Source organism: Mesocricetus auratus, unplaced genomic scaffold (assembly GCF_017639785.1).
Source record: "Mesocricetus auratus isolate SY011 unplaced genomic scaffold, BCM_Maur_2.0 Super-Scaffold_100014, whole genome shotgun sequence".
Classification (NCBI taxonomy): Eukaryota; Metazoa; Chordata; class Mammalia; order Rodentia; family Cricetidae; genus Mesocricetus; species Mesocricetus auratus.
Window position 1 is genome coordinate 2,322,633 of NW_024429197.1, and position 27,633 is coordinate 2,350,265.

At 49.6% G+C, this 27,633-nt stretch overlaps 1 protein-coding gene across 2 annotated transcripts; it reads left to right on the plus strand.

Moving 5' to 3' along the window:
* Szrd1 (SUZ RNA binding domain containing 1) lies at positions 1-27,383 on the plus strand. 2 transcript variants are annotated; one of them, XM_005081077.4, is made up of 4 exons: positions 1-108; positions 19,571-19,620; positions 21,219-21,473; positions 24,448-27,383. In XM_005081077.4, the coding sequence occupies exons 1-4, from the start codon at positions 58-60 to the stop codon at positions 24,548-24,550; spliced, it is 459 nt and encodes a 152-aa protein (XP_005081134.1). In that variant the 5' UTR covers positions 1-57; the 3' UTR covers positions 24,551-27,383. The 2 variants fall into 2 exon arrangements, with proteins under 2 accessions (XP_005081134.1, XP_012976729.1); XM_013121275.3 differs by having other exon boundaries at positions 21,222-21,473.
* The last annotated feature ends 250 nt before the right edge of the window (positions 27,384-27,633 follow it).

A 27,633-nucleotide genomic window follows, 5' to 3' on the forward strand; every position in this document is an offset into this window, starting at 1 on the left:
CGCTTCAAGGCGCAGGCGCGGGGAGGGGTTGGGGGAGGAGGGAAAGCGGCGAGTAAGATGGAAGATGAGGAGGTCGCTGAGAGCTGGGAGGAGGCGGCAGACAGCGGGGTAAGGAGGAGCTGCCGCCCCGTGGCAGGGCCGGGCGGACCTGGCGTGAGGGAAGCCTCCCGGGAGCGGGTCTGGGGATAGTTTTCCCCTAGGAAGGGTCCCACACACCGGGCCCGGAGGTAGAAGAGAGGCCCCCGGTCCCGGAGTGCCGTGAAGGCCTCTTAAAGGGGCCGCGTTCCATTTCTCCCTCCACCTTTGCCGGGTGTCTGTCCGCTCCGCGGTGTGCGCGTCGTTCAGGGCGCCCCACCCTCTACCCCGGACCACTCTCTCTCTAGTCCTCGCGCCCTAGGGACCATTTTAAAGTTCATGTGTTCCGTCTGATGAAGGAGGGGTTCGGGCAGCGAGCCTAGCTCCGGAGGAAGAGCAAGAGGAGTCCCCCAGATAGCGGGGAGCAAGCAACCATGTGTCCTCTGGGACCCACTCGGCGCTGAGCCGAAATCCCCCGCCGCTGTGCGCCTTCCGCCTCGGTGGGCGAGCCTGGTTTTTTTCTTTTTCTTTTTTCCTCTCAGTTTTACTCCGAGAGCCCGAGGTAGTTGGATTTCCTGGGCATCTCAGCAGAGCTCCCCTAAACTCAGCAAGCATCCGCTCTTTCCCGAGACCCACCCAATGATCTGCGCAACGGGGGAGGATCTCGGAGTTTGTTCCTCCGGGTGGAGGGAAGGGAAGAAGGGTGTGATTTGTAAGATAGCCCCTATGCCTTCGAAGAGAAGGGGGGATTACCGATCGGAATGATTTGGGAGTTTTTGCTCGCCTCCAAAAGTTACAGGAACAACAACAAAAGATTATCTCAAGTAGAGAGAGACTCTTGTAATAGGTTCGTGATTAGTATAGTAATTTTAGAGTTGAGTTAGACGGTAATCCTCCATGTGTCTTGGTGACCATGTGTCCGTGCCTGTGCCGCGTTGGGCTCAAAAGCTTATGTGTGAGGAGTCACACCGGCGTTGAAGAGAAACCGTGTCTGTCTGCCCCTGGCGCTTCGGATCAGTGCAGCAGTGGGTGTATCTTCACAGGAATGTTGAAATTTGGCTTCGAAGTTTTTTCCGCTGGTTCAGCATTTCTTGAAAGATTGGAGATGTTTTCCCACTTAACATAATCGAGCATTTGACGGAGTGCTTGGTTAAGAAATTAGTAGTTTTTAAGGTACCCCTTCCAGCTTTAATCAAAGTTTTTTTTTTTCGTTTTGTTTTTGTTTTGTTTGAGACAAGGTCTCTCTGTGTAGCGCTGGCTGCCCTGGAACTTACTATGTAGATCAGGTTATTCTCGAAATCAAAAAGATCTGCCTGCTTCTTCCTCTCGAGTGCCGGGATTAAAAGCATGTGCTACCGTACCCAGCAAGTTAAGGATTTGTATAGAGAGCAACAGGTGTCATTTGGGTATTTATTCCACAAATATTTTCGAGTGTGTGCTACGTGTTAGGAAGTGTGCATAATAGTGACTTCTGCCAGAAAATGCACAATTTCCGGTAGAGGCATTTAGTGTCTGTCACTAGGAGTACATGAATCACCCAGACACCCTCATGTTACCCCTGCATTTTTTTTTTCGAGACAGGGTTTCTCTGAACCCCTGCATTTAAAAAGAAAAGAAAAAGAAAAACCTTGTTTATTTCCAAGCACACTTTTTTTTTTTGCTTGTTTATTTGAGACAGGGTTTCAAAACCCTGGTTTTCGCATGTTTTATGTAGCCTAGCTATCCTGAAACTTGCTCTGTAGACTATACTAGCCTGGAACTCAGAGAGCCACCTTCTTTGGCCTCCCAAGTGCTGGGATTAAATGCACGTGGCATGGATATATCTTTATTTAATTCACTTTTGAAACAAGCTGCTCTGCTTTTTTAAACAGGATATTGAGGTTTGGGGATTTGACACCAAGACTGATTTCAAAATGGATTTCCTTTGCTACCATTTTGCCACCTTCTTGCCTTGAAAAGCCTTGATTTGGGCATGACCTGTCTCATTTATTTATTTATTCATTCATTCATTCATTCATTCTGTGTTGTCGATCATATCCCCAGACTACATATACACCAAGCACAGACTATGAGTTGCTCCCCTGACCTCTGGGGCTGCTTCTGAGACAGGTTCTCATTATGTAGTTTCAGCTGTCCTGGAACTTGCTATGTAGACCAGGCTGGTCTGGAACTCACAGAGATCTGCCTACCTGCTTTGGCTTCCCGAGAGGAATGCTGGGATCAAAGGTGTGTGCCACTCCCCACTCCTGGCCTACTTTTTAAGATTTGTTTTTAGTTTAGAAAGTGAGAGTGTGCACTCCTGTGCTCATGAGTGTGTAGGTGTGCGGATGCCAGATGTCATAGGGTCCCCTGGCCATTGTGAGTGCTGGGAATGGAACGCCAGTCTTCTGCAAGAGCAGTAGGCACTTCTTGACTCCTGAAGCATCTCTCCAGCAACTGGCTCTCATCTTTAATTTTTGCTTTGCTTTTGAGACATAGTATCTTCGTTAACGTTTCAGAGGGTTATCAAGGCAAGGGGCATGTTGGCAGGCAGGCATGGTGCTGGAGTTAACAACATTCAGATCCTTAGGCAGCAGGCAGAGAACATCGGAGCACACCTCCTGATCCTTCCCAACACTTCCACAGACTGGGGTTCAGGCATTCAAATATAGGGGTGTATGGGACCTTTCTCATTCAAATATAGGGGTGTATGGGACCTCTCTCATTCAAATATAGGGGTGTGTGGGGCCTCTCTCATTCAAATATAGGGGTGTGTGGGGCCTCTCTCTCATTCAAATATAGGGGTGTGTGGGACCTCTCTCATTCAAGCCACCACACAAGGGTTCACTGTGCAGCTCTGGCTGGCCTGGAATTTGCTGTGTTAGATCTGGTCATCCTTAAACTCTTAGAGATCCACCTGCCTCTACCTCCCAAGTGCCTGGCCTTGGGTGCTTATTTGAAGGGTTTTTTGTTTGTTTGCGAACATTAGCCTTTCATGGTGTAGTTCAGACTCCAAATGCAAAGGAGTGCTCCTGACGCAGCCTTCTGAGTATGAGGCAGATTATAGACCTGGGCCACCACACCTGACCTCTAAAGTCTCGTGGCTTTGATTCCCTTAAATGCGCAGCACCTTTGAAGGAGAAGGGTGGAGAGGAGTGAAGCTTGTCACACCACTGTGTCCAATTGACTCTCCATGCTTTTCAAATGCCAGCAGTTGCTGGTGTAACCATTAGCTACAGGTTGCCTGGTTTCCCTACTGGTAATGAGTTTTGAATGTGCCCAACCTCCAAAAAAGAAAAAGCCCAAAACAACTAGAACAAAACTTGAATGGAAGCAGAGAGAAGATTAGAAAATGGAGTTGGCTGGTTGTAACATTGAGTGTGCAGACTCCTTGGGCCCAGAGATGCCGTTATCCTTGGGATCACTGCCCTCCAACATGGCACAGTTGGATCATGCTAGAATTTCTTTCCTGTGTCAAGATCTGAAGTCATGTTTTCCTTTCTTGAGTGTCTTCGGAATTCCCAGTATAGAGTGTGGTTGTTCCACTGATGGAAGGGAGGACCGAATTGAAGAACCACCTGGGGTGTTTTGTAACCCGACTGCTACTCATCTGTGGATGCTTCCCTTCTCTACAGTTGCGCCTTTGGATGTTTCAGAGGTTACAGCCACAATCTAAAAATTAGACGGTGGGTGTAACTTACCTTTCACCAAAGAAAAGCTTTTTGTTTTTTTGGAGACAGGGTGTCTCTGTGTAGCTTTCGAGCCTGTCCTGGAACTTGCTCTGCAGACCAGGCTGGTCTTGAACTTACAGAGATCCACCTGTCTCCGCCTCCCAGGTGCTGGGAATAAAGGAGTATGCCACCACCGCCTGGCCAAGAAATGCTTCTTTTAAAACATGCCTGGTGGGAGAGGTGAAATACAGAGCTGAGTCACTTGATTCAGACCGTATTGTAGGGATGCCCTGAGGATTACTCCCAGGGCCTTTCCCACTACTTCAAATTTTGAATTGTGCCCTCTATCTTCCGTAAATCTCAAATGGTAGTGAGAGTGGTTTGTAATTGGAAGACATCTTCCTGCCCCAGAAACTTGATCCGTGATTGTTTTTTGAGACGGGATTTCTCTGTGTAGCCCTGGCTGTCCTGAAACTCTGTAGATCAGGCTGGCCTTGAACTCACAGATAGATCCAACTGTTTCTGCTGGGATTAAAAGCTTGCATCATCATGCCCAGCCTCATTTCTGATGACTTGAAGCTAGTTTTTATACACCAGTTGTTTAGACAAAAGAATTCCATAAGACATGGCCTAGCTAATCTTGCTGGTGATAGCCACCTCACCTAGAAAAAGGTGGGTGATAGATGAAGTTAGATTGGTGGTTATAAAGTGTTGCCCACCTCTCATTTCCCTACATCCTTAGAGTTTCTTTTGATTTTTTCCTTCTTAAATTAAGCAGCTAATAGGAGGAAACTGTGTCATTTTTTCATATTTATTTATTGTGGGGGGGGTAGGGGAACTCGTGTGTGGAGGTCAGAAAACAACTTGTTAAGAGTTGGTTTACCTCAGGGCGTTGGTGGTGCACACCTTTATTTCCAGCACTCAGGAAGCAGAGGCAGGTGGATCTCAGTGAGTTCGAGGCCAGCCTGGTCTACAGAGTGAGTTTTAGGACAGCCTCCAAAAAAAAAAAAAAGAAAAAGAAAAAGAGAGTTGGTTTACCTTCTTCTACTCTGTGGGTTCCCAGAGTTGAACTCGGGGCATCAAACACCGACAGGGTTTCTCTGTGGCTTTGGAGGCTGTCCTGGAACTAACTCTGGTAGACCAGGCTGGTCTTGAGTTCACAGAGATCCGCCTGCCTCTATCTCCGGAGTGCTGGGAATAAAGGCAGGCGCCACCCCTGCCCAGCTACAAGCTTTTTTAAAAGTGGGGTCTAATGGAACTTTTAGACACAAGATCCTCCTGCCTCCAGGGTTATAGACCTGTGCTTCCACATCAAGCCCTCTCAACCCCCTTTTAGGTGGCTGTACCAAGACTGAAACCCAGGGCTTCAGATGTGTCGTCAAGGGCTCTCTCTACTGCTGAGCTCATGTCCAAGCCCAAGAAAATGTCTTGGGCAAGTTAAAGGATAACTAGGTAACTGGTCTTCCGGACTGAGAATTCAGATGTATGTTTACTTTACACCAGAGTGAGCCAGTCATCTGGACATTGCCCCATCGGTGATGCTTGATAGTGTGAAAGCCTGTAAGAAAGTGTCCATAAACATCTCCATTGTGTGTCAGGCACTGGGCCTTGTCCAGTGAAAGAGAGGAACAGCAGGGCTGTGTAGAAGTCCAAAGAGGTGCTCTGACTGGTACCAGAGAAGGTCTTGTGTAGAAGCTTATGTTCCCATGAGTTTTGAAAGACCAGGAGCCAAGAATATGGTGCACACCTGAAATCCCAAGTCTCAGGAAGCTGGCCTCCTGACTTTGAGGCCAGCCTGGGTAACACAGGGAGACTGTCAGGAAAAGGAATCTGAAGACAGTGGAGTGGAGCCGCGCTGTCTAGTCACTGGGCAGGTGGTGTGGGCAGCGCATGCGGATGAGGCAGGGAGCGCTGGGAACACTGCAAGGGTGTCCTGACTGGAGGCACTAAGCTTGGCAGGGCTCAGTGGAAAAAGATGGAGCCAGGCCGGGCGGTGGTGGCGTACGCCTTTACTACCAGCACTCGGGAGGCAGAGGCAGGCGGATCTCTGTGAGTTCTAGACCAGCCTGGTCTACAGAGCGAGTTCCAGGACAGCCTCCAAAGCCACAGAGAAACCTTGTCTCGAAAAACCAAAAAAAAAAAAAAAAAAAAAAAAAAAGATGGAGCCAGAGAGGTTTGCAGGGATGCTTTGAACTTGCTGCTGGGAGCTGGAAGCTGCAACTTTCCTGTAGCAAGATGCCGTTGGATTTTTGTTTAAGAGATTGAATCTTTACCTTTTCTTTGGAGAAGTGGCAATATTCTTCAAGATGTGGGACTCCCAGGACCTGCAGTGTTTTCAGAAGAGGTTTTGTGCAGAGCTTTTGGCCAATCTCTAGACATGCTGGCTGTTAGATGGCTGTCCCTGAGCTGTGGAAAGAGATCTGCTCTTTCGACCTCAGGGAAGCTCTGGACAATGAGCCTTTCAGAAGTGGCTCCCAGCCCTGTTCACTGGGGCTGCAGGAGGGGCCTGTTCTCAGCCTGCTCTGGATGCTTGAGCACTCGAGGGAGCTGCCGTGGTTGCAGTGAACTGCGGGCCTTGCCTTTCCTTCTGCAGGAGAAAATCGCGTCTCTAAAGCTGTTGGTGAAACCCTGTAAGAGAAAGTTGCTGTCATGGAGATGTACTGCCCCAGACGTGTTCTTGGGGCCAGCCCTCTTAACAGTTCCCTTGTCTAGAGGACATTGGCCACCCTTGGTGAGCATCAGACCCTGGCTGGGTCTGGCCTCCACCAAGCACGGTGTTTTATTTGTTTGTTTGTTTTCCAGACAGGGTTTCTCTGTAGCCCTAGCTGTCCTGGAACTCACTCTGTAGACCAGGCTGGGCTCAAACACACAGAGATCCACCTGCCTCTGCCTCCTGAGTGCTGGAACTAAAGGTGCCACTACCACCTGGCTACACAGTGTTTTCTTAATGCTTCCCTCACTGACATAACAATAACATAGATTATTTATTTCTCCTGTGAAGATAGAGACTTATGTGCTGGTTTCCTAGGAGGAGGTTGCATTTAAATACTTTACCTGCCTGTGGCCAAAGTACAGATATTTTTTGTTTGTTTGTTTGTTTTTTGTTTTTCAGGACAGGGTTTTTCTACATAGCCCTGGCTGTCCTGGAATTTGTTCTGTATACCAGGCTGGTCTCGAAACTCACAGAGATCTGCCTGCCTTTACCTCCTCAGTGCTGGGATTAAAGGTGTGCATCACTACTGCCCTACCAAAGTACAGAACTTTTTAAAAATTAAATTATCTACTTTTGTGGTATTGGAGCCTGTGCGTTGTAGGTGTAAGTGCCGCTTAGCTTACAGCTGCAGCCCTCTGCTGTAGTATTTAGGTAGTGCCGGGTGGCTGAGGTGGCTGTGGCGGGTGAGAGTACTGCCTGGCATGTCATCAGAAGCACTGTTAGTAACTCCAGAGATTTCAGTACATGAATAGTTTTAACTCTGTTGGCCTCTGAGACACAGCTTCCTAACATCTTGTTACTGTGGAATGTTGATCCAAACATTAAGATTAAAAAAAACAAACATGCAGGAATTAGGAACAAATCTCATCAGAGGTTTGTATGTATATTATCTTGTCCCTGGTGCTGAGACATCCCCTCTGTACACAGGAAGTAAGTTACTCTGTTCCTAAAAGAATAGGAAATGTGGACAGTAGAGACCTTGGTGCTTGGACGAGTTGTATAGGAGTCTGGAGTGGTCAGGATTGTCATTCTTTGTTTTTGTTTTTTTAAATCAGGGTTTCTCTGTGTAGCTCTGGCTATCCTAGAACTCACTCTATAGACCAGGTTAGCCTTTAATTCATATATTTGCCTGCCTCTGCTCCCTGAGTGCTGAACATGCACCACCACTCACCACTGCCTGGCCTTTTTTTTTTGGTCAGCCTGCTTTCTTCAGTAAACCCTACTGGTGTATGTCATCACAACCGGCAACTTTCTTATAGAACCCAGGACCACCAACCCAAAGATGGCACCACCTCCATGGGCTGGGCCCTCACTCATCAGCCACTAATTAAGAAAATGCCTTATAACTGGGTATTATGGAGGCATTTTCTCAACTGGGGCTCCCTTCTCTCTGATGACTCTGGTTGTGACATAAAACTAGCCAGTACACAAAGCTTAGGTGACTCCAGATGTCACTTTTTCTGATGCCTGTCTGCACTGCTCTCTGGTGAACAGACACTACCACCCAGATCCTACAGACCCTTTCCGGAAGGGCTTGTGAGACAGTAAAGTGAGCCCTCACTACACCTTTAGGGTGGAAGTTGGTCTACCCCTTGCTCCCCTGCTCAAAGAAAGGAAATCATGAGGTTAATTTCAGCCCCTGTGGGTCTTGTTCCAGTTGTTTGGCACCAGGTAATTAACTAATAAAACGCTTTAGCATGCTTTGTTGTTGGTTCCTTTGAAGTTCTCCAGGACTCTCACCTGGGCTTGACCTGTTCTTGTAACAAGGTGAGCTTCGACACTACTGCTTCAGGAGCTTGAGCTGAGCACTAAAGAGCAGGTTTTAATACCGCAAAACAGTGACTGCCAGTGAGGTGCTGCCTGGTGGAGTCTTACATAGAACATTCCTTCCTTTAGTTTGCCTCACTGGGTAACCCAAGTGGGCTTTGAACTTGTGATCCCCCGCCTCAGCCTTCCTTCATCTGGCTTGAAGTAACTTTTTTAGCTCTTGGCCAGGTGAAAAAGAGAATGTCAGTATTTTCTGCTCGGGATTTTTGGGCTTGGGAGCCTTCACTTAGGTCCTGGTGACCTCTCCTGGACCCCTCTTTGTGTGTCTTATGGCCCATTGTGTTTGCTTGTGCCTGTTGTGTGCCAGGAACTGACTCAAAACTAGGCTTTGATTAGAGCACCCTGGGGTGCTCGAGTAAAACTGGAGGTGGCAATGTCATAGTGACTTGATTAGTTCTTCAAAGCCAGCCCACTTTGGGAGTTTCTTTGGGAGAAGTGACAAGGTGTCTTCATTAGGAAGGATGGGTGGCCTCACTTTGTTTCTTCCCTGTGTGGCCACAGAAGTCACTTTCCTGGGGGTTTCCTGCCTTTCTCTCAGCTTCACTCTCTTTTGTGGAACTGAATTGATAGATTTGCCCTGGGGGCTAGAGAGTGAAGGCTGGAGTGAGACTCACTGCACTCCAGCCCAGGCAGCACAGCCTGAGGGCTCACAGATTGCCCGAGGCGTCTCTTGCGTTTCTGAGGACTAATGTACTGTTCTTCTCTACAAATAATGTTGCTCGGTGCTGTGGGAAAACCAAACTGGCCAAACAATTAAAAACCTCACAAAGTGGAGTGCTGTAGACTTTGCCCTGTTCTATTTGCCCTGCGTGGATTCTCTCCCACACTGAGACTCAAGTGTCCAAAGCCAAGCATTCCCTTGTGTCAGGGCTGCAATTTGTAGTTTCTGAGGCCCTTTTGGCTGGGGTCCTTTTAAATTGCTAGGTCTGGTTTCTGCCAAGTGTGGTGCATGAAACTTCCGCTCTCAAAGCTCTGGTGGGTAAGATGGCCTATGTTTTATATGTGCACTCAACTGAAGAAGGCAATGGATTTAGGGGCATAGAAAGTATTAATGACTGGGCAGAATGCATTTTATAAACTTGGGGTTGAGAGGCCAAAGGTAACAGAATTGGCGTGATGGCTCTACACCTGTAACTCCAGTTTTGGGAGACTTTTATGCAGGCATGCTACAAGTTCCAGGACAGCCAAGGCTATGTAGAAAGACCCTGCCTTAAAGTATCAAAACCAAAAAATACCAGAACAAGAGGAAAAGATGAGACTTCAGTGCAGGAATACCTGTGCAAACCTACCAGGGCATTCTAGGAGGGAACAGTGAGTGTGTGGGCCTTGGGCTGAATTGGAATTGTTTTTGCTTGCCAAACAGGGAAAGCCAATGTGGTGGCTAAATTGGGAGGGAAAGTGGCCCATGAGGTTGGAGACACTGGGATCCAGATTTGGTAGAAACATTAGATGCTATTACCTTACAATAAGAAACCATGGTCAGTTTTTTGGTTTTTTTGAGACAGGGTTTCTCTGTATTGTTTTGGAGGTTGTCCTGGAACTCCTGTCGACCAGGCTGGCCTCGAACTCACAGAGATCCGCCTGCCTCTGCCTCCCGAGTGCTGGGATTAAAGGCATGCGCCACCAACGCCCGGCCCTCCATGGCCAGTTTTAAGTCTCACTCTGGCTGCTATGGGGAATCCAGGTGAGTCGGGCAAGAACCAGGGGATGTTGGTGATTTGAGCTGCCATTATAAAGAAAGTTTAGTATGTATTTTGAAAGCAGGACCAACCCTGAGCTGTTGAAGTGACCTATAAACAGGACATCGGAGTCTGTGGCCTGAGCTGCTACAAGTGTGTGTGCTATAGACGGGATAGCCAGGTGTACTGGTACGTGCTGTAATCCCAGCACTTGGGAGACTGAGGCCAAGGATTACCATGAGTTTGAGATAGAGCCTACAGGCGAGGCCTTTCTCAATCCCAGGACCTATAAATAGCTCAGTATGTTGCACTTTCTTCAAAGTCTTGGAAATTGAGTTTGATTCCTGGGACCCACATGGTAGAAGACGAAAACCTCTAACCTCCAAATGTGTAAAATAAAAAAACAGAAAGAAATAAAGGGCCAGGCGGTGGTGGTGCACACCTTATATTTCAGCACTCAGGAGGCAGAGGCAGGCGGATCTCTGAGTTCGAGGCCAGCCTGGGTAAGTGCTACTGGCTTCCAGGCTGACAATGTCTCTCCTTCCCCCAGTGGGGCTGGGTGTGGGGTTGTGCCCCTTGTATTGGGACCCTGTCATAGCCTCGTGTTAGACTGTAAGACTGTGTCCAGAGAAAGGTGCCACATGAGCCACGAGTGCTTTCCTCCTCCTCCTCCTCCCTTCGTGTTTTGACACAGAGTCTGTTATATACCTCTAGCTGTGTTCTGGAACTTGCTAAGTAGACCAGGCTGTCCTTGAACTCACAGGAATCCACCTGCCTCTGCCTCCTGAGTGCTGGAGTTTCAGGTGTGTGTTGCCTACCTCCCTTCTTCCTTATTTTTTTTCCTCAAGGTAGGCTTATCATATAGCCCTGGTGGCTTAGAACTTTCTATGTAGGCCAGACTTGCCTAGAATTTAGAAATCTGTCTACCACACCCAGCCTAGTGTTTTAAAGTTTACCCAGTGTAACAGAAGCGGTATTATCCCATCATGTACTCTATGTTAAAGATTTTTATCCCAGCACTCGGGAGGCAGAGGCAGGCGGATCTCTGTGAGTTCGAGGCCAGCCTGGACTACCAAGTGAGTTCCAGGACAGCCTCCAAAGCCACAGAGAAACCCTGTCTCGAAAAACCAAAAAAAAAAAAAAAAAAAAAAAAAAAGATCATAACTTGCTGTTTTACACTCTGAATCGAGGGGAACTCTGGTGTGCATTTGGTGCTTACAGCTTGAGTGGTGCACAAGTGGGGTAGTGCACAGTGGGGGGCAGAGGACTCTGACACTGGGCCAGCGCAGACACCCTGAGAGCTGAATGCATGGGGGGGGGGCAGGGTTCAAGGAACCTTTCCCTGACAGGTGAGGCCGATCTGTCCAGAGGCGCTGCCTTTAGGAAGCATCTTCTTTTCCTTCTTTCCTGCTCTTCGTCTTTTGATCCTTTCTCCCTGTTTCTTGTGCCCTTTGCTCTGCTCTGCACTCCCTGAGTTACAGGGCAGGATTGCTCTCATGCCGGCACATGCGGGCACAGCGCTGCTCACACGGCACTCAGGCTCCCTGCTTTGCTCCTGCCTCCCACTGCCTGGGTTCTCCCTCCACACAGCTGGTCTTTGCAGCAGGCGTTCCTCAAATGGAGCTCTCCAGCTCTCCCCTCCTCAGAGAAGGAAGGCTTCCTCAGAGGGAGTCAGAGCTGGACCCCGTGCCCTGTGGTGACCCACTTAATTAAAGTGGAATGTTTGCCCTCACTGTGGGAGTAACAAAGGAGGGAGGGATGTTTTGTGGGAAGTGGAACAGAAAATAGGCTTGCCCAAATCTGTACTGAAAGGCCAGTAGAGCTCCGGTGGCCTCAGCCTCTTAGTGAGCTTCTCTCAACCCCCTCAAGTGTGCTTCTGGCTTTTTGTTGTGTGCTTTAACTTAGCCCATACATGGTTGGATTTTTTTTTTTTTTTTTTTGGTTTGCTTTTGTTGTTGTTATTGGTTTTTCAAGACAGAGTTTCTCTGCATTGTTTGGAGGCTGTCCTGGAACTCGCTCTGTAGAACAGGCTGACCTCGAACTCAGAGATCTGCCTGCCTCTGCCTCCCAAGTGCTGGGATTAAAGGTGTGTGCCACCAACGCCCGGCTCAGGTTTGTTTTTATAGTTTTTAAAAGATATTTTATGTATATGAGTGCTCTATCTGCATGTATGACATGACTTTATACCACAAGAGGGCACCAGATCCCACTAGAGATGGCTGTGAGCCACCATGAGGGTGCTGGGGATTGAACTTAATACCTCTAAAAGAGCAGCCAGTGCTCTTAACTGCTGAGCCATCTCTCCAGTCCTGCTTTTATAATTTTTAAACGGCATCACAAGCACATATACCAGTATGTTGGACATTTACTTAAATTTTGAACCTGGGCTGCCAGAATGTTGGGTGCTTCCCCAAGGATGGGGTTGCCAGGAGTAGAATGAGCCAGTGTCTCTGCTGCTGGCTGACATAAAAGTGCAGGACTGCAGCACAGGCACAGAAATGGGCTCTGCAGGTGTTTGCAGAGCTCTGTTGTTTGTACATCTGGATGAGAGATGCCCTTTAAAGACACCAGAGCCTTCTACCTGATTGTCCTGTTATGGGGCCAACTTGCTGTTACAGTTTGGTTCTCCTTAGGAAATTGTTGGTCTTTTGTTGGAACAGTTTCACCTGTAGCCCATGCTTGCTTCAGTTTCAAAGTAATCCTCCTGCCTTAGACACTCAAAAGCTGAAAGCACAGCCATGAGCCACCATGCTTGTCTTATTTATGAGTCCTTTGCTTTGTCCCTAAGTGAAACTGAGGCTCCCAGGAAGAGTCAGAGCCGCCCAGGTTTGTATGAACTGTCAGGCACTTTGACCAGGACCACAACTCTGCTGGCTACCCTGAACCAGGGACATAGATACCAGTGTCTTTTGTGGGTCTGGAACTAGCTACATAGACCAGACAGAGGTCTGCCTGCCGCTTCTTGTCCAGTGCTAGGGTTATAGGTGTGCCAGGTGACACCAGTCAGCCCTGTGGTTTCTCTTTGGCACCTCCCCATACACATATCCTCGCCCTGGCTCTGGCCAGTTTGGAGAGTTGACTTCTTGTCTGCCAAGCTCAAGATCATTGTGAGAGAAAAGCCAGAAATGGACAAAGACTGATAGAAATTACCTGCAGAAAGTTTTTGACTATATTGCCAATAAAAGGGGGCATTTTCTAACCCAGAGCCAAAGCTTTATTGAAAGCAGCTTGCTGGACTCTAGGTTGGTTGCAGCCGTCACCAAAGAGGTGTTAGCTGCTGTGGTGGGATGGGAAGAGCTCACCATCCCCCTAGACTGGATACAGTGGCAGGAGTAGGGAGCTGGCAGGCCACTGCCTCCTACCCTTGTAGAGTTCCTGGGCTGTATTTGGGCTTGTTCTGCTGTGAGTGTGGCTGGTTTGGCTCTGTCCCTCAGGCTTCACTACCCCCGGGTGAACTGATGAAGCTTTTCCTGGGCTTTCCCATCTGAGAAAGGGCGGCTGCAGCAGTGCTGTGTGTCCGCTGCTCTTCACACTGAGGCCCCCGATAGCCTGATTTCCTCCTCTGTCCTTCCTCCTTCCTCGCCCCTTCTCACCATACTGAGTTTCTGTCGTCCACCTTTTAATGTGGTGGGGCTTTTTAGGGGGAGTTTGTGTGTATGTATTTGTTCTTAGGTTTTTGGTTTTTAAAAGATTGATTTTTATGTAAGTATTTTGTCTGCATGTATGTCTGCATACCAGAAGAGAGCATTGGATCCCATGGGACTAAAGTTATGGATGGTGGGCCGGGCGTTGGTGGCGCACGCCTTTAATCCCAGTACTTGGGAGGCAGAGGCAGGCGAATCTCTGTGAGTTCGAGGCCAGCCTGGTCTACAAGAGCTAGTTCCAGGACAGCCTTCAAAGCCACAGAGAAACCCTGTCTCGAAAAACCAAAAAAAAAAAAAAAAAAAAAGTTATGGATGGTTATGAGCTGTCATATGGATGCTGGGAATTGAATCCATGACCTCTGGAAGTGCAGCCAGTGAGTGCTCTTAACAGCTGCTCTTAACAGCCCCATTTTTTTTTTTTAAGATTTACTTATTATGTATACACAGTTCCTTTTGAATGCATTTTGCCTGCAAGCCAGAAGAGGGCATTAGATCTCATTATCGATGGTTGTGAGCTACCATGTGGTTGCTGGGAGTTGAACTCAGGATCTCTGGAAGAACAGTCAATGCTCATAACTTCTGAGCTGTCTCTTCAGCTCCAGCCCCATTTTTAAAAAGATTTATATTATTTGTGTTCATATATCTGTGTAGAAGTATGTACACATGCATGCAGGTGCCTACCAAGCTTTCAATCCTGGGTTAGAGTTACAGGCAGTTGTGCCCCTCCTGGTGTGGGCAAAAGCACCAAGCACTCTCACCCACCAAGCAAGCAGTCTCTCCAGCCTGCTTTTGATTTTCTGAGATGAGGTATTGCCATGTAGCCCAATTCTTTCTCATCCTCCCAAGTGCTGGAATTACAGGTATGTACCACCATGTCTGGCCCACATCTTTGAGTGTGCAATGTATATGTGGTGACTCACCTATGCATGCAGATTTGGAGGCCAGAGGTTGACTTTATCAATCTCCACATTTCCACCTCATGGTGGGGGGGCAGGTCATTTACCAGATCTGGAGTTCATCATTTCAGCTGGGCTAGCAGACCAGCAAGCACCGTCAAACCCCTGGGACCTGGCCATCTCCAGGACTGGGGTATAGGCTTGTATCACTGTGCATAGCTTTTACTTGGGTGCTAGGGATTGAAACTCAGGTCCTCAGTTTACCCATTGATCCTTCTCTCCAGTTCATTGTTTTTGTTTTATTTTCTAATTTAGGGTCTCTGTAGCCCAGGTTGTCCTGGAATTCACTATGTGGTCTAGGCTGACATCTAACTTTTGGTAAACCTCCAGCCTCTGCCTCTCAAGTGCTAGAATTTCAGGCATAAGCCACCATACCTGGCTCTGGCTGCCTCCGAATGTCACAGGAGCAAACCTTCAGGTGTAATTGTCCTTTCACACATACCCTGTCCTTTTTGTCTGCCTTGTTTCCTACACAGGTTATTACTGTTGAATAAGGTAGGCTGCCACTGGGGAGATCCGTTCAGCAAATAAAGGCTTCTGCCGTTATGCCTGACCTTGGTAAAAGGAGAGAACGAACTCCTGAAGGATAGCCTCTGCCTTTCAGACATGCACTATGACAAGCATATTCACACAGTAAATGTTAAACTTTAAAAATCTATTTATTTATTGAAGCAAAGTCTTATGATATATATATATATACACACACACACACATACATACATATACATATACATATACATATATATATATATAGCCTTGCATGTCCTGGACCAAGTTTATTATTTAATTTTTTTATGTGTATAGGTGTTTTGTCAGTGTGTGTGTTTGTACATTGTGTGCACACCTAGTGCCTGTGGAGACCAGAAGAGAACGTCAGATCCCCTGGGACTGGAGATACAGACAGTTGGAACCTGTTGTGTGGTGCTGGGAATTGAACCTGGGCACTCAGGAGGAGCAGCTGGTGCTGTTAATAGCTCCTCTTCTGGCTTCTGCATGCAGTACACATAGATACATGCAGGCAAACATCTCAAAAATTTAAAAATAATAAAGTAGGCTATTTGAGGCCCTTCTTTGCTCCTTCCCCTCCTCCAGAATGATCTTTTCCCATCATTCTCCTGGCTTCCACCGTGGCTCTCTGCCAGGGGCTCTACAACACACTGAGGGCAAGGGCATCAGCAGCAGGGAGCTGCTTCCCTCACCTGGGCTTGCGCACTCCTTTACCTCCCAGAGAGGACCGTCCTGGCAGACAGCACCCTTCACCCCGGGTCCTCTTTCTGCCTTTGCTATTCTTCAGACCAAGGGGCCTGGGTTTCATCATTTTCACCTGACTTTGAGACTGGGTTGCTCTGTGTAGACTGGACTCCTTCTAGGTTCATTTTACCTTATAAAGTCTTTTGCTTTGTCTGTAAGTGTAGTTGGGACCCTAGAAAGAGCCAGAGTTACATCCTGTCTCCACCTCCATGCACTGGTATCATAGGCATGGCCATGCCCAGTGTTCACATGGTATAGCCCAGTGCAACATATGATAGTTGGGTTTGGAAGCTGATCTTTTACGTAGAGTTGGACCCAGGGAAAGGAATCCATTCCACTTACCAGGCACAGTGTCATCTTCTGTTACCAAGGACCTCTCTAGAAGAGGCATGGTTACCCGTGGATTATTTATGTCCCCCTTTGCCCCAGTTCTACTCAGAACAGTGTCAGAGCTTCAGTGTTTGATAACACCATCAATGCTCTGGGCATCTTTGTTTTAAAAAAAATGGTAATTTGATCCTTATTTGAGACAAAATCTCCAAGCTGATGCTTCCTTGTGTGACATGGCAATGTAGGCCTGTGTGACCTTGGAGGAGACTCCTGTTTTCCTTGGAGTCTGATCTGTGGGAGAGTTGTAACTGGGTTCAGTTTCTCACAATGAGCCTGGGAGCAAATGGTTGGAAAGCTGTGCCCAGAGCCAGTGGACTCTGACCTGGCTCAGGACCTCTCCAGCTGCTGCCACGTTGGTCTCCCTTCTGCTTCCTGCTCTGAGCATTCTACAGACTCCACCAGAGTGGCTTGGCTTTGTCATTCTGTGATCAACAGGAGACCATCCTCAGCTTTCGTAAAGCTGTTCTGCCCAACTGGCACAGCAGTTTTCATTTTTGCAGAGCCAGGGATGTGGCTTAGGGAAATGACAGGATTATCTCTAAGGCCTTCTCCAGTGGCTCATCTTAGTGGCGGGTGTGGCATTCAAGAAGCCGTAGACGAGGTGCCACATTTACTGGTCATGACTGGCTGGCGGTTCCTTATGTCCTCTTGGAAGTCCTCGTTCCACTGTACTCCATGTGCAGGTCCTGGGCAGACGGTTTTTCCTGTCACCCTAGAGAAGGAAGCTCAGGGTGGCTCACCTCTCTCTGTGTCCTTTGACCTTGTGGGGATAGGAAAGTGAGAATCCACATAAGGAATTTTTCCCCTGTAGAAATGTGAATTTGAAAATAGCATACCAGTCTTATGTCAGTGTGGGACCAAACTGGCAGGAAGAACTATCTGCAACACAGTCTTGTGAGCCAAACCTTGGCAGTGGCCTGTCCCTGTCTTTAGCTGGGGCCGATGATCTTTAGAGGCCTGCCACCCCTTGCTGACCCAGGGGTGTTCCTGCACATATAGAACTTGCCTCTTTCCTCCACTGGGGCAGGTGCTGGGTTTAAATCCTGTTTGAAAGTGTTTAAATCTCACATGCTAAAAATGTATTAGGATAGGGAAACTGAAGTCAACAGTAGGGAACTCACAAAAGGACTCAGTACTGGAGAGAGGGCTCAGAATTCAAATCCCAGCACCCTCCTCGGGCAGCTTGCAAACATCTGTAGCTCCAGCTGCTAAGGATCTGATGTCTTCTGGACTTAAGGGGCACCTCACAGCCCCCTCTCCCCCAAGACATCTGCACGCTCACAAAGAGGCTGCCCTGTAAGACATTGCATTTGCCCTTGAAATGACACTGTGTTAGGTTAGTTCCTAGAATTAATACCATTCTGACAGGAGCTGTGCTTGGTATAGTGTGTGTGTCTGTCAGGAGCGTGCTAGTTATGTGTACCATTGCTGTAGGCTTTTTGTGCATTGACTTGTCTCATGGGGCACAGCTGTATTCCAGCTGGGGCAGAAGGTTTTTTAGCCTTTCCAGGTGCCCTAGGGACCTGATGGTGCCTCCCAAACACAGTATATTATGTTGCCTAAAATGAGTGGCAGTGTTGGTGCTTGAATGTAGCAGAACTTTGTATGTTTGTAAGAGATACAAATTAGGAAAGGAACCTTCTAGAGGACACCATTAAAGAAAGTTTACCTGATTGTATGACTCAACCAGTGGATTGAACACTTAAGATCGCTTCAAGACTGTCAGCTGTTCAGTTTGCTAAACAATGATTCTTCCCATAGGCAATAGTTAGGTGAATCAGTGAAGCTTTAGATGATGCGGGTGGAGCTGGCCAGCTTGAACTGCCTCCTCCCTCATAGGGCACAGCCATTCTGATCAAAGCGCTGCCCGCCCCCAACCCCCCAGGAATTGTCATTGTGGCTGGGGATTAGAATGTGGCCTTTGAACTCCTTAACTGGCTACATTCACTCCCTCAGGGGGTTCTGGGAGGCCCCTGCTCCACAGTGGCTTTCCAGACTCCCTGATGTTGTGATCAGACTGATGACTGCAGCCTCTTTTTACCCTATAGTCACAGGCCTCTTTCCATGCTACCCTCACCTTCCCAGGACCCTTCCACCCTTCCCGACAACCCAGGCTCTGGCAGAGGTCTCAGTGGTTGTGAGAAAGAGCTGATTGACAGGGCCGGGGTGGCCTAGTGGCTGGCATGGATGGGATTGTGGATGTGTGCCAAGACACCAGCTTTCTTGTGTCTTAGAAACAGGGTCTCCAGCCTGGGCACCATTGACTTTGGGAACTGTTCCTCACCGAGGAGGCTGCCCTAAATTGCAGTCTCCACCCAGTAGCAGCCCTCACCTCACCCCCACCATAGTCTTAACCTTGCCAGGTGCCCCTCAGGCAGAATCACCTGTGGCTGAGCGCCCTCTCCAGAGAAACACTTGCTGAGTGCATAGTCCCTTTCCCTCCAGGAGCTGGTCCTCAGAGAGTGGGACACACAGAGCCTAGAGGTTTGAGCCTTAGCTCTGTGCCTGCCTCTACTTCACATGCAGCTATCTGGAATCCCTGGTGCTAGATTAGAGGATTCCCCCAGGCTGAGGTCCTGATGTGTGGGATGATGGTCTCACCTGTTCATCCTCGGGCTTACTCTTACCTTTTTCTACAGTGCTGACTTTGTGGTAATCAGGTTTTGTGAGAAGTCTTCCCTCTGGTTCACCCTCAGATTCCCTGGGTCCTCTTTGGAGACAGACAGCAAGCTTCTCTCTTACCCCCTTTCCCTAAGTGCTGACCACAGAAAGCCTGTGTCAGTACAAACTGGATTCTGAGCCAGTTGACGAGTGTGGCTGGGAAGGGCTGTAAAAGGGAGACCAGCCCCAGGAGCAGGTCCTCAGTGCACCGCTGGGATCAGAGAAGACTGCAAGGGAGAGGAGGCGAGGCGTCTGGGTTGTACAGGGCCTGAGGGTGCTGCAGACAAGTGGGGTAGCTCATTGGGTTCTGGGGACTGACAGACAGTTCAGTCCTGTTGTAGGGGCAGTAGAATAGAGATACGGGAGACGCAGAGCTCGGATGTGGTCCTGCGAGCAGTAGAGTGGGGACATGACTTGGTTAGGTATGCATTGAGAAAGTTGGAGTGGTTGGAGTGACTCTGAAGGACAGAACAGGAGATGGGCAGGAGGCTTTGCCAAGAACCCAGCCTAATGATGAGGTCCAGAACTATTATTGCGGTCATGGGACTAAGGGGAGATGGACCTGCAGTGGGAGCCAGGTCCCCAAACCTCAGGTCTAGTTGGAGGACACAGCCATGTCCCTGGCTAGAGAGAGGACACTGCCCTTTGCTTGGAAAAATAGAGGCTTAAGGTTTTATTTGAGAGAGATTTTTTTTCCACTTTTATATACATTTTTTTCCTCTAGGAAATAGACAGACGGTTGGAAAAAAAACTGAAGATCACACAAAAGGAGAGGTAAGGCTGATGTCTGGCATGAGGACTCATGCTCTCTGCCACTGGAGAGCTGGGCAGGCAGTGTTCTCCAGCTGGCTGGTAGCCTTCGAAGGTTAGGCTCCTGGGCAGCTAGCTCTTCCCTCCCACTAGACGAGGACACTGGATTGAGGCTTTGGGATGAGGCTAGGTGTTACACCAACTCCCAGCCTCTGTGGGCCCTGTATGAGGTCATCTCATTGAAAGAGGGAAGGTGAAAGTTGCAAGATTTGGGTATAGGTGTGATTGTGCCCCAGTGGCTCTGAGGTGTGTGGTGAGTTGTTTCTCCCTTTGGACATTGGTGTCTTTTGTAATGAAGAGTTTGGACAGATGATTTCTCTGTGATCTTGGTGACGTGCAGTTTAGGGTATCATGGGTATCTTGGAAGGAAGGATTCTAGGAGATCCTTGGGAGACCTTTATTGCTTTCTCACATCCATGCAGCATGGGAAGCGGGTTTCAGAGTGGGTGACTTTGGACTTAGTGACAAGCAACAGAGTAGAACTGGCTACATTCACTTCCCCAGGGGATTCTGGGAGGCCCCTGCCCCACACTGACCTTCCAGACTCCCTGATGTTGTGATCAGACTGATGACTCCTTTACTCTTCCCAGGAGCTACTCCCTATGGTCACAGGCCCCTTTCCATGCTACCTTCACCCACCCAGGACCCTCCCACCCTTCCTGACAACTCAGGCTTTGGCAAAGGTCTCAGTGGTTGTGAGCAAGAGCTGATTGACAGGGCTGCGGTGGCCTTGGTGGCTGGCGTGGATGGTCACCCTGCCTTGCTCCTGTTCTCGTCTGTGGCTTCTGTGTCCTCCCGCCTGGTGGTGTTGGCTTCTTTGTTTGAGGAATGTCACTGTGCTGTGGCCCCCTGGCATGGATGTGCACGTGCACTAACCTTGGACAGTGCTTCTCTTTTGAGCACTGCCAAGCACTGTTTCTAGGATCGGCCTTCACCCTAGCCCCGCCGCTGCCCAACAGAGCAGAGAACCCTGATGAGGGAGATTTCTCTGTTCAAAGGCTTGTGTGGAGGTGACTTGCTTGTCTGGTGCAGCCTGTCTGGAAGGCACAGGTCATTGGCCAGAAGGCAGAGAGAGTTTGGTAAATCCTGTCTTGCTTGTTGCCAGATAGCGTGGCATAGCAGGTGCCGGTGTGTTGTCTTATTTTGAGCACACGCGGTGGGAGACCTGGACAGAGAGGTTCCCAGCTCACCAGCCTTTCATACTCTGGTCTGTATAAGGAAGCTGGGGTTTTCATCAAAGTCGTTGAATTTTGGGTGTGGAATGTTTTGGCTTCAAGTGCCAAACGGTGCTTGCTGGGCCTGTGATGCACATGGAGAAGTTCCAGGACACTAGGTGGTGAGCTGGCCCCTGCAGAGTTTGCGCTGTGGAGCAGTGTCTGTGCCCTGCAGAGCTAGTGGCAAGGCTGCTGGCATCCTGCTTGAGGAGTGGGAGTGTAATTGTCTGTGTATGGGCCAGGTGAACACTAGTAGGAGGGAGGGAGAAGACAGTGAGGAGGCGGGTGTGGGACTTGATGGACTTCTGGTTCTGTGGGATTTGTGAAGCTGTATCTGCTCTTTGTCAGCAGGAAATCCAGATCTCCTCCCAAAGTGCCCATTGTGATTCAAGACGATAGCCTTCCCACGGGGCCCCCTCCACAGATCCGCATCCTCAAGAGGCCCACCAGCAACGGCGTGGTCAGCAGCCCCAACTCTACCAGCAGGCCAGCTCTTCCTGTCAAGTCCCTAGCCCAGCGGGAGGCAGAGTACGCAGAGGCCCGGAGACGGATCCTGGGCAGTGCCAGCCCCGAGGAGGAGCAGGAGAAACCCATCCTTGACAGGTGAGTATGGCTGCCAGCAGTGGCAGGGCAGTGGGAGGGACAGGTAGAATGTGCCCCACACCAGTCTGCTTGGTACCTTTATGTGGGTTCTGGGAATCAAACTGAGGTCCTCAGCTTGAGGCAAGTGCTGTACTAGCAAAGCCCTTTCCAGCCTAGGGGTGCTGTCGGGTGTTAAGTGTGGTTAGTGGATGGGCCACCTCCACAGTGTATGGGCTTTGACTCAGGCTCTGTCAGCCATTGGGCGTATGCTTGCTGGCGAGCAAATGGCCATAAGGTGCTGAGCTCTGCCCAAGACCCCAGGAAAAAAGTTCAGTATTGGTGCTTGAGTCTCCAGCGGCCCCAAGTGAATTTTTGCTGTAATTTTGATATTTTCATTTTAAAAACTTTTAGATTTGAATTATGTGTGGTACTTTCTGATAACATAGTATTTGTTAAAACTGTCTTTGGAGCCAAGCAGTGGTGATGCACGCCTTTAATCCTAGCACCAGGGAGGAAAAGGCAGACAGATCTCTGTTGAGTTCAAGGCTAGCCTGGTCTATAGAATGAGTTCCAGGATAGCTGAAGCTACACAGAGAAACTCTTGTCTCGAAAAAATAAAAAATAAAAAATAAAAAAATAAAACAAAACAAAACAAAACCTGCTTTAGGAGGTTGGAGACGTGGCTCAGTCCGGAGAACGCTTTAGCACAAGCATGTGGGACCTGAGTTTGGATCCTAGTGCCCACGTAAAAGCTGGGCACAGGCTGCTGAGGTGGCTTAGCTGGGGGTAAGGGCGTTTGCTGCCAAGTCTGACTGCCTGAGTTCAGTCCCTGGAACCCTCAGGGTGGAGAGAGAACCAGCCCCTGCAGGTTGACCTCTGGCCTCCATATTCTCAGCCTTTGGGATTCTCTTGTACTGGTGTATATACACACAGTAAGTTTAAGTGTGGTGATATTTTGTTTGTTCTAACAAACAAAGCCTGCCTGAAGATCAGAGTGCAAAGCTAGCCACACTAGTTAGCCATAGAAGCCAGGCACTGGTGGCACACACCTTTAATCCCAGCACTGGTGAGACAGAGGTAGATGGATCTCTGTTAGTTCAAGGCCACCCTTGGCTACGTGAAATTGATTCAGTCTAAAAGAGAAACAGAGCTCACACAAAGGTGATCCCAGCACTTGTAGTCACATGCCTTTAATCCCAGCACTAGGAAGGTGGATACAGGAAGGGATATGGCTGGGTAGAGAGGACTGTAAGACAGGAGGAGACAGGAGCTCAGTGCAGTCTGAGGAACAGTGCAGTCTTAAGTCAGGATCGCCCCTTTGGTCCGAGCATTGGTAGAGGTAAGAACTCTAGTGGCTGACTGCTTTGCTTCTCTTATCTTCAGTAGTAATTCCAATATCTGACTCTGGGTCTTTATTATTAAGACCAGTTAGAGCTCATGCTAGATTTAAGATTTTTGTAAAAAGAAAATATGAAGATTGAGGAAAAACCAAATGTTGGCATGCACATTGCACACATGAACACACAAAAGCCTATTTTTGGGGCAGGGTCTCATGTAGCTCAGGGTAGCATCAAAGTCACTACTATAGGAAGGATAACCTTGAATGCTGATCCTTTCGTCTCTGCCTCCTGACTGCTGGGATTCCAGGCGTGTACCACCTCACCTGGTTTACACAGAACTGGAATCAAACCTAGGACTTCATACATGCTATGGCACGTGTCCGGCCCATGATTTTTGTCTTTTGAGACAGTTTCACCCTGTAGCCTAGGCTGGCCTGGCAGTCCTCCTGCCTCTGCCTCTCCAGTGGTAGGGTTACAGCCAACCACACCACACCAGACTGTTTCTCCTTCTCTTCTCCCTCGTGTTGGGGACTGCACTGTTGGCTTCTAGACTGGTGGGCAGGCAGCCTGCCTTGAACTTGGCTCCAGTCCTCCACCCTGAAGCTGTCTTTGACTTGCTGTTCTGGGCCTGGATTGAGTTACTTGTCTGTCCTTTCTTAGTGCTGTTTTGGTTTGCCTTTTGGCTTTTTGAAACCGGGTTCTCACATGCTGGCGTAGAATTCAGTGTAGCCCAGCTAGCCTTGCACTTAGGGTTGTCCTTCTGTCTCCCTGGCACTGTCACAGGCATGTGCCACCATGTCCAGTGCTGTCGTTGTTTTGAAGGAACATCCATTCTGTTTTCTCCTCTTAGTCTGCACCTGTCTGGAGTGGGAAAAGTCCATTTCCTTCTGTCTTCTCTAGTACTAGGAGTCAGCAGCTAGCCTCGTGGTTTGGAGGGAAGCAGGAGGCAGACAGGTGGGTGCCAGCTCGCTCCTAAGCGCGTAGTTAGGGGCCCAACACTGGTGGTTCTGTGGAAGACGTGCTGCCCATGGCCACTCCTCCCTCCAAGGGAAGGGGTGTACACGTTCCCTCTACTTACAGATAAGTAGTGGCAAATGAGAGGGCGGGGGAGGGGCGCAATGCTGTAATTGCTAGATTAACGTGGACTGTGGACCACTACCTCCTTCCCACAGGGACCTGCCAAAGTGGAAAATGTCCCCAGTCCGCTTGCCAAAGAAGTAGGCTGAGCTCAGTACCTCCAGTTAGCTGGTGACCCCAACCTCAGCCATGGGTTGGTTTTAAGGTTCAGGGACTTGAGGCTGAGAGTGCTGCAGCACAAGCCTGAGGACCCCCAGCTGGAATCCCTGGCACCCTCATAAAAGCCAAGCAAAGCTACAAGTGACTGTAACCTCCACCCAGTGTGGGGCAGAGGGTGGGAGGAGCTAGAGGATCCCTAAGCTCATTGGCCAGCCAATGTAGTCAGTTCCAGATTCAGTAAATCCCTGTCTTGGAAAATAAAGTGGAGAGCAATAGAGGCCACCTGACTGTCTTTGGCAGTACACACGCACCTGTGCACACGTCCCCACACTCATCAGACAACACACACACACACACACACACAAGAATGATTTGGGCATCTTTTATATCCTAAAGGCATTCCTCTTATTTTCCTTTAGGCCAACCAGGATCTCCCAACCTGAAGACAGCAGACAGCCCAGTAATGTGATCAGACAGCCTTTGGGTCCTGATGGGTCACAAGGCTTCAAACAACGCAGATAAATGCAGGCAAGAAAGGATGCTGCTGCCACCGCCGCCACCATCGCCTCCTGGATTGTCTGCCATGGGTTGCACTGCCGTGGCAGACATCTGGACTTGAGCAGAGGGAACGACCTGACTTACTTGCACTGTGATCCCCCTTGCTCCGCCCACTGTGACCTTTAACCCCATGCACTGTGACCTCTGCCTCCCCCCCTTCCCACTGTGTTTGGCATGTTGACAAGGGCTGTCCCAAGTCAATAGAAAGGGAAAGGGTGGGGATTAGGGGAGGATTGGGGGAACCTACCCAGGACTCAGAGTAGAGGGTCAGACAGTGCCACTTGGCCACTTGGGGTAAAGCCAGTGCCAGCAATAAGTTTATCATGCTCATTAATTTGGGATTTCAAAACACAAATGAGAACTGCCCCCACCCACCCCAAGTGCATGTCGCCATCACTTAAAAGTAAGTTCCATTGAAAATATCCTTTCCTTTTTTTCCTTCCTATTTTTGTTTGTTTATACAAATATCTGATTTGCAAGAAAAAGTGCATGGAAGGGGTTTTAGCAGTTTAATGAATTTTTAATTGAGAAAGGGTAGTTTGGTAGTCACTTAAAGATGTTTCTAGGAAATTTGCTGGAAACATTAACCAATAGGATTTTGGTGAGCTTAGCTTCTGTATTCCTACTGCTGCCCAGAAAAGGCAGGGCTCCAGAGCCGCCAGTAGATGAGCACTGTGCCTATATCGCCTTCCTCCAGCTGAGTCCCAGCTAAGTTGCCTACAGACAGCTCAGAGAGCCTGGGGAAGGGTGCCAACCCCACCTCTAGTATTGTGGGAAATGGGGAAAGTGACGGGTCTCCCCTTCCCAGACCCCTCAGGGTGACTCCCTACCAGCCAGGTTTGCTGCTTCTAGAGGTGGGCAGGGCAGGGAGAGTGGGAGAGGAGACTGTACTCTGGGCTCAGAGCAGGCAGGGGGTGTGGGAGAGGAGACTGTACTCTGGGCTCAGAGCAGGCAGGGGTGGCATTTGTCCAGTGTCTGCTGTCAGCGCAAGCCCAGGAGAGTCTGGCTCAGAACTCCAGGCCTCTGCTGGTGTGGTCAGAGGTAGACAGACTGGAACGTTTAAGGACATGTGGCGTGCCACATCTGTTGATAGCCCTGGCTCAGAAACTATGCCTGGTACATTTCCCGGGTGAAATGAGTACCATAGGGGTAGAACAGTTGGAGAAGAGTTGGGGAAAGAAAAACTTAGCATTGCAGAGGCAGATGGTTGGTAGGTTTCTCAGAGGCCTCTGCTGCCCTTCCCCTTCTTATCAGAACGAGGCTGGTATGAAGACCATTTCTGTCCCTGAGCCTGGAGATTTGCTTTGACTCTAGGTGGGGAGAGGCTTGAGAGGGCAGCTGTGTCCCACCGGGTGCTCTCAGGCTTCATAGTCTTTCCCGTGCATTTCGCCTTATCCCTCAGCCAGCCTGACGGCCTCCCCTCTCCTGGCCAGCACACAGGTTTGGGAGTGGGTGCTGTGGTGTAGATTAGGGCAGCTTTTGTGGCCAAGGTGGTGACCTGAGTTTTGCAGAATCCCACCACCTTCGGTTCCCTGGCTTATGCCCTGTAGCAATGGCCCACAACACAACCCTGGAGCTTCCTGAGACCAGGGACCTTCTGTGAGCACACGGGACAGAGGCTCAGCAGGGGGTTGGCTAACCCCAGGACATGCAGGACGTGCAGGACGGGCAGGAGTTCGCTGCTAGCTCATAGCCTAGGGCCCACCACTGGGCTAGTGGCTTGTGGTTGGCGGACAGACTGTGCTTTCTGTAGAGAAGGGTGCAGAAACCCTGCTTGCCCCACCCCCCTCTAGTGGGAGCTAAGGATAGCTGGTGTCTGCTTTCTGAGAGCTTGCAGGAGTGGCTCTCCATTTCACTCTGGCCAAAGAAGGTCCTGCCAAGTGTCCCTGCTCCTGCCCACCGGCAGGCAGTCTTGCACTTGGCCTCCTAGATGGAGAGGCGGCTGGCATAATGAGAGAAAGAAGGAAAGAAAGGAAACAGACTGGTGTTGGGGGAGGGGGGAGGGCATGGGAAACGGTTTGGAGTGTGTGTGTGTGTGTGTGAGGTTTTTTGTGTGTGTGTGTATGTGGTTTATTGTTTTCTCCCCCCCCCCCCCCCCCCTTTTTTTTTGTAGTTGTCTGTAACTCCATAAGTGCTTTTCTTTTCTTTTCTTCCTGTCTTAAGTTGCAGGCTTTGGCTTGGAAATCCCCAGGGGGATGAGGGGCAGGCACCTGAGGCTGCTGCCCCCTTTGTCTGTCTTCATGGTACTGTCCCTTCCCCCAGCTCTTCCTGGAACCACGAGCCAGGCCTCAGCCCTCCTAGCTAACCGCTTCCCATGAGCCACTACTCTGATGTCAGCCTATAACCAAAGGAGCTGGGGGTCCAGGTCTGGTGACCAGCCCTTCTCAGTCCCCTCAGTCAGGGTGCTCCCCACCTGCAGGCAGGAGGCAACACCCTATCTGCTGCCATCAGCCCCTTCCAGAGCCCACCTGTCCCGCTCAGCCCTGTCCTGCCCTGCCATACCCTGCTCTGCCCCGTCTGGGGGTGCTCTGCTCAGGGATGGGCCGGCAGGGCTGTATCCAGTCTCCCTGGTAAGCAGAGACTCAAGAAAACCTCTGGGGTCCTGCTCTGATCATATGACCCAGGGGGGACCCTTGGGCATCTGTACAGAAGGGACTGGGAGGGAGGGCCGCACCCTGCAGTCTCGCTCTGCTGGTGTAGCAGGCAGCTCCCCACCCTAACCCCCACCGTGGGCTCCTGAGTCGGCAGATTAAGCATTTTATAAATTGTATTTTAAATACATGTTTTAAACTTGTCAGACATTTGTGCTCATTTCTGGCTTCCTGTCTCATACTGTGGTTGCTTATCCAGCCCTGGGGGTTCCTGCTCTTGTAGAGGTCAGCTGCTCTCAGAGGCTGAGGCTTTCTGGAGTGCTTGGCTCAAGTCCACCACTGTAGGGCTCCCACGTCTTGAGTAGGGAGACAGAACTCCCCAAGAATTTCTAACCTGAGGGCCTGCTGGAGCTCTATAAGTCATACAGGATGGTGAAAACGGGGCCTTCACTGACA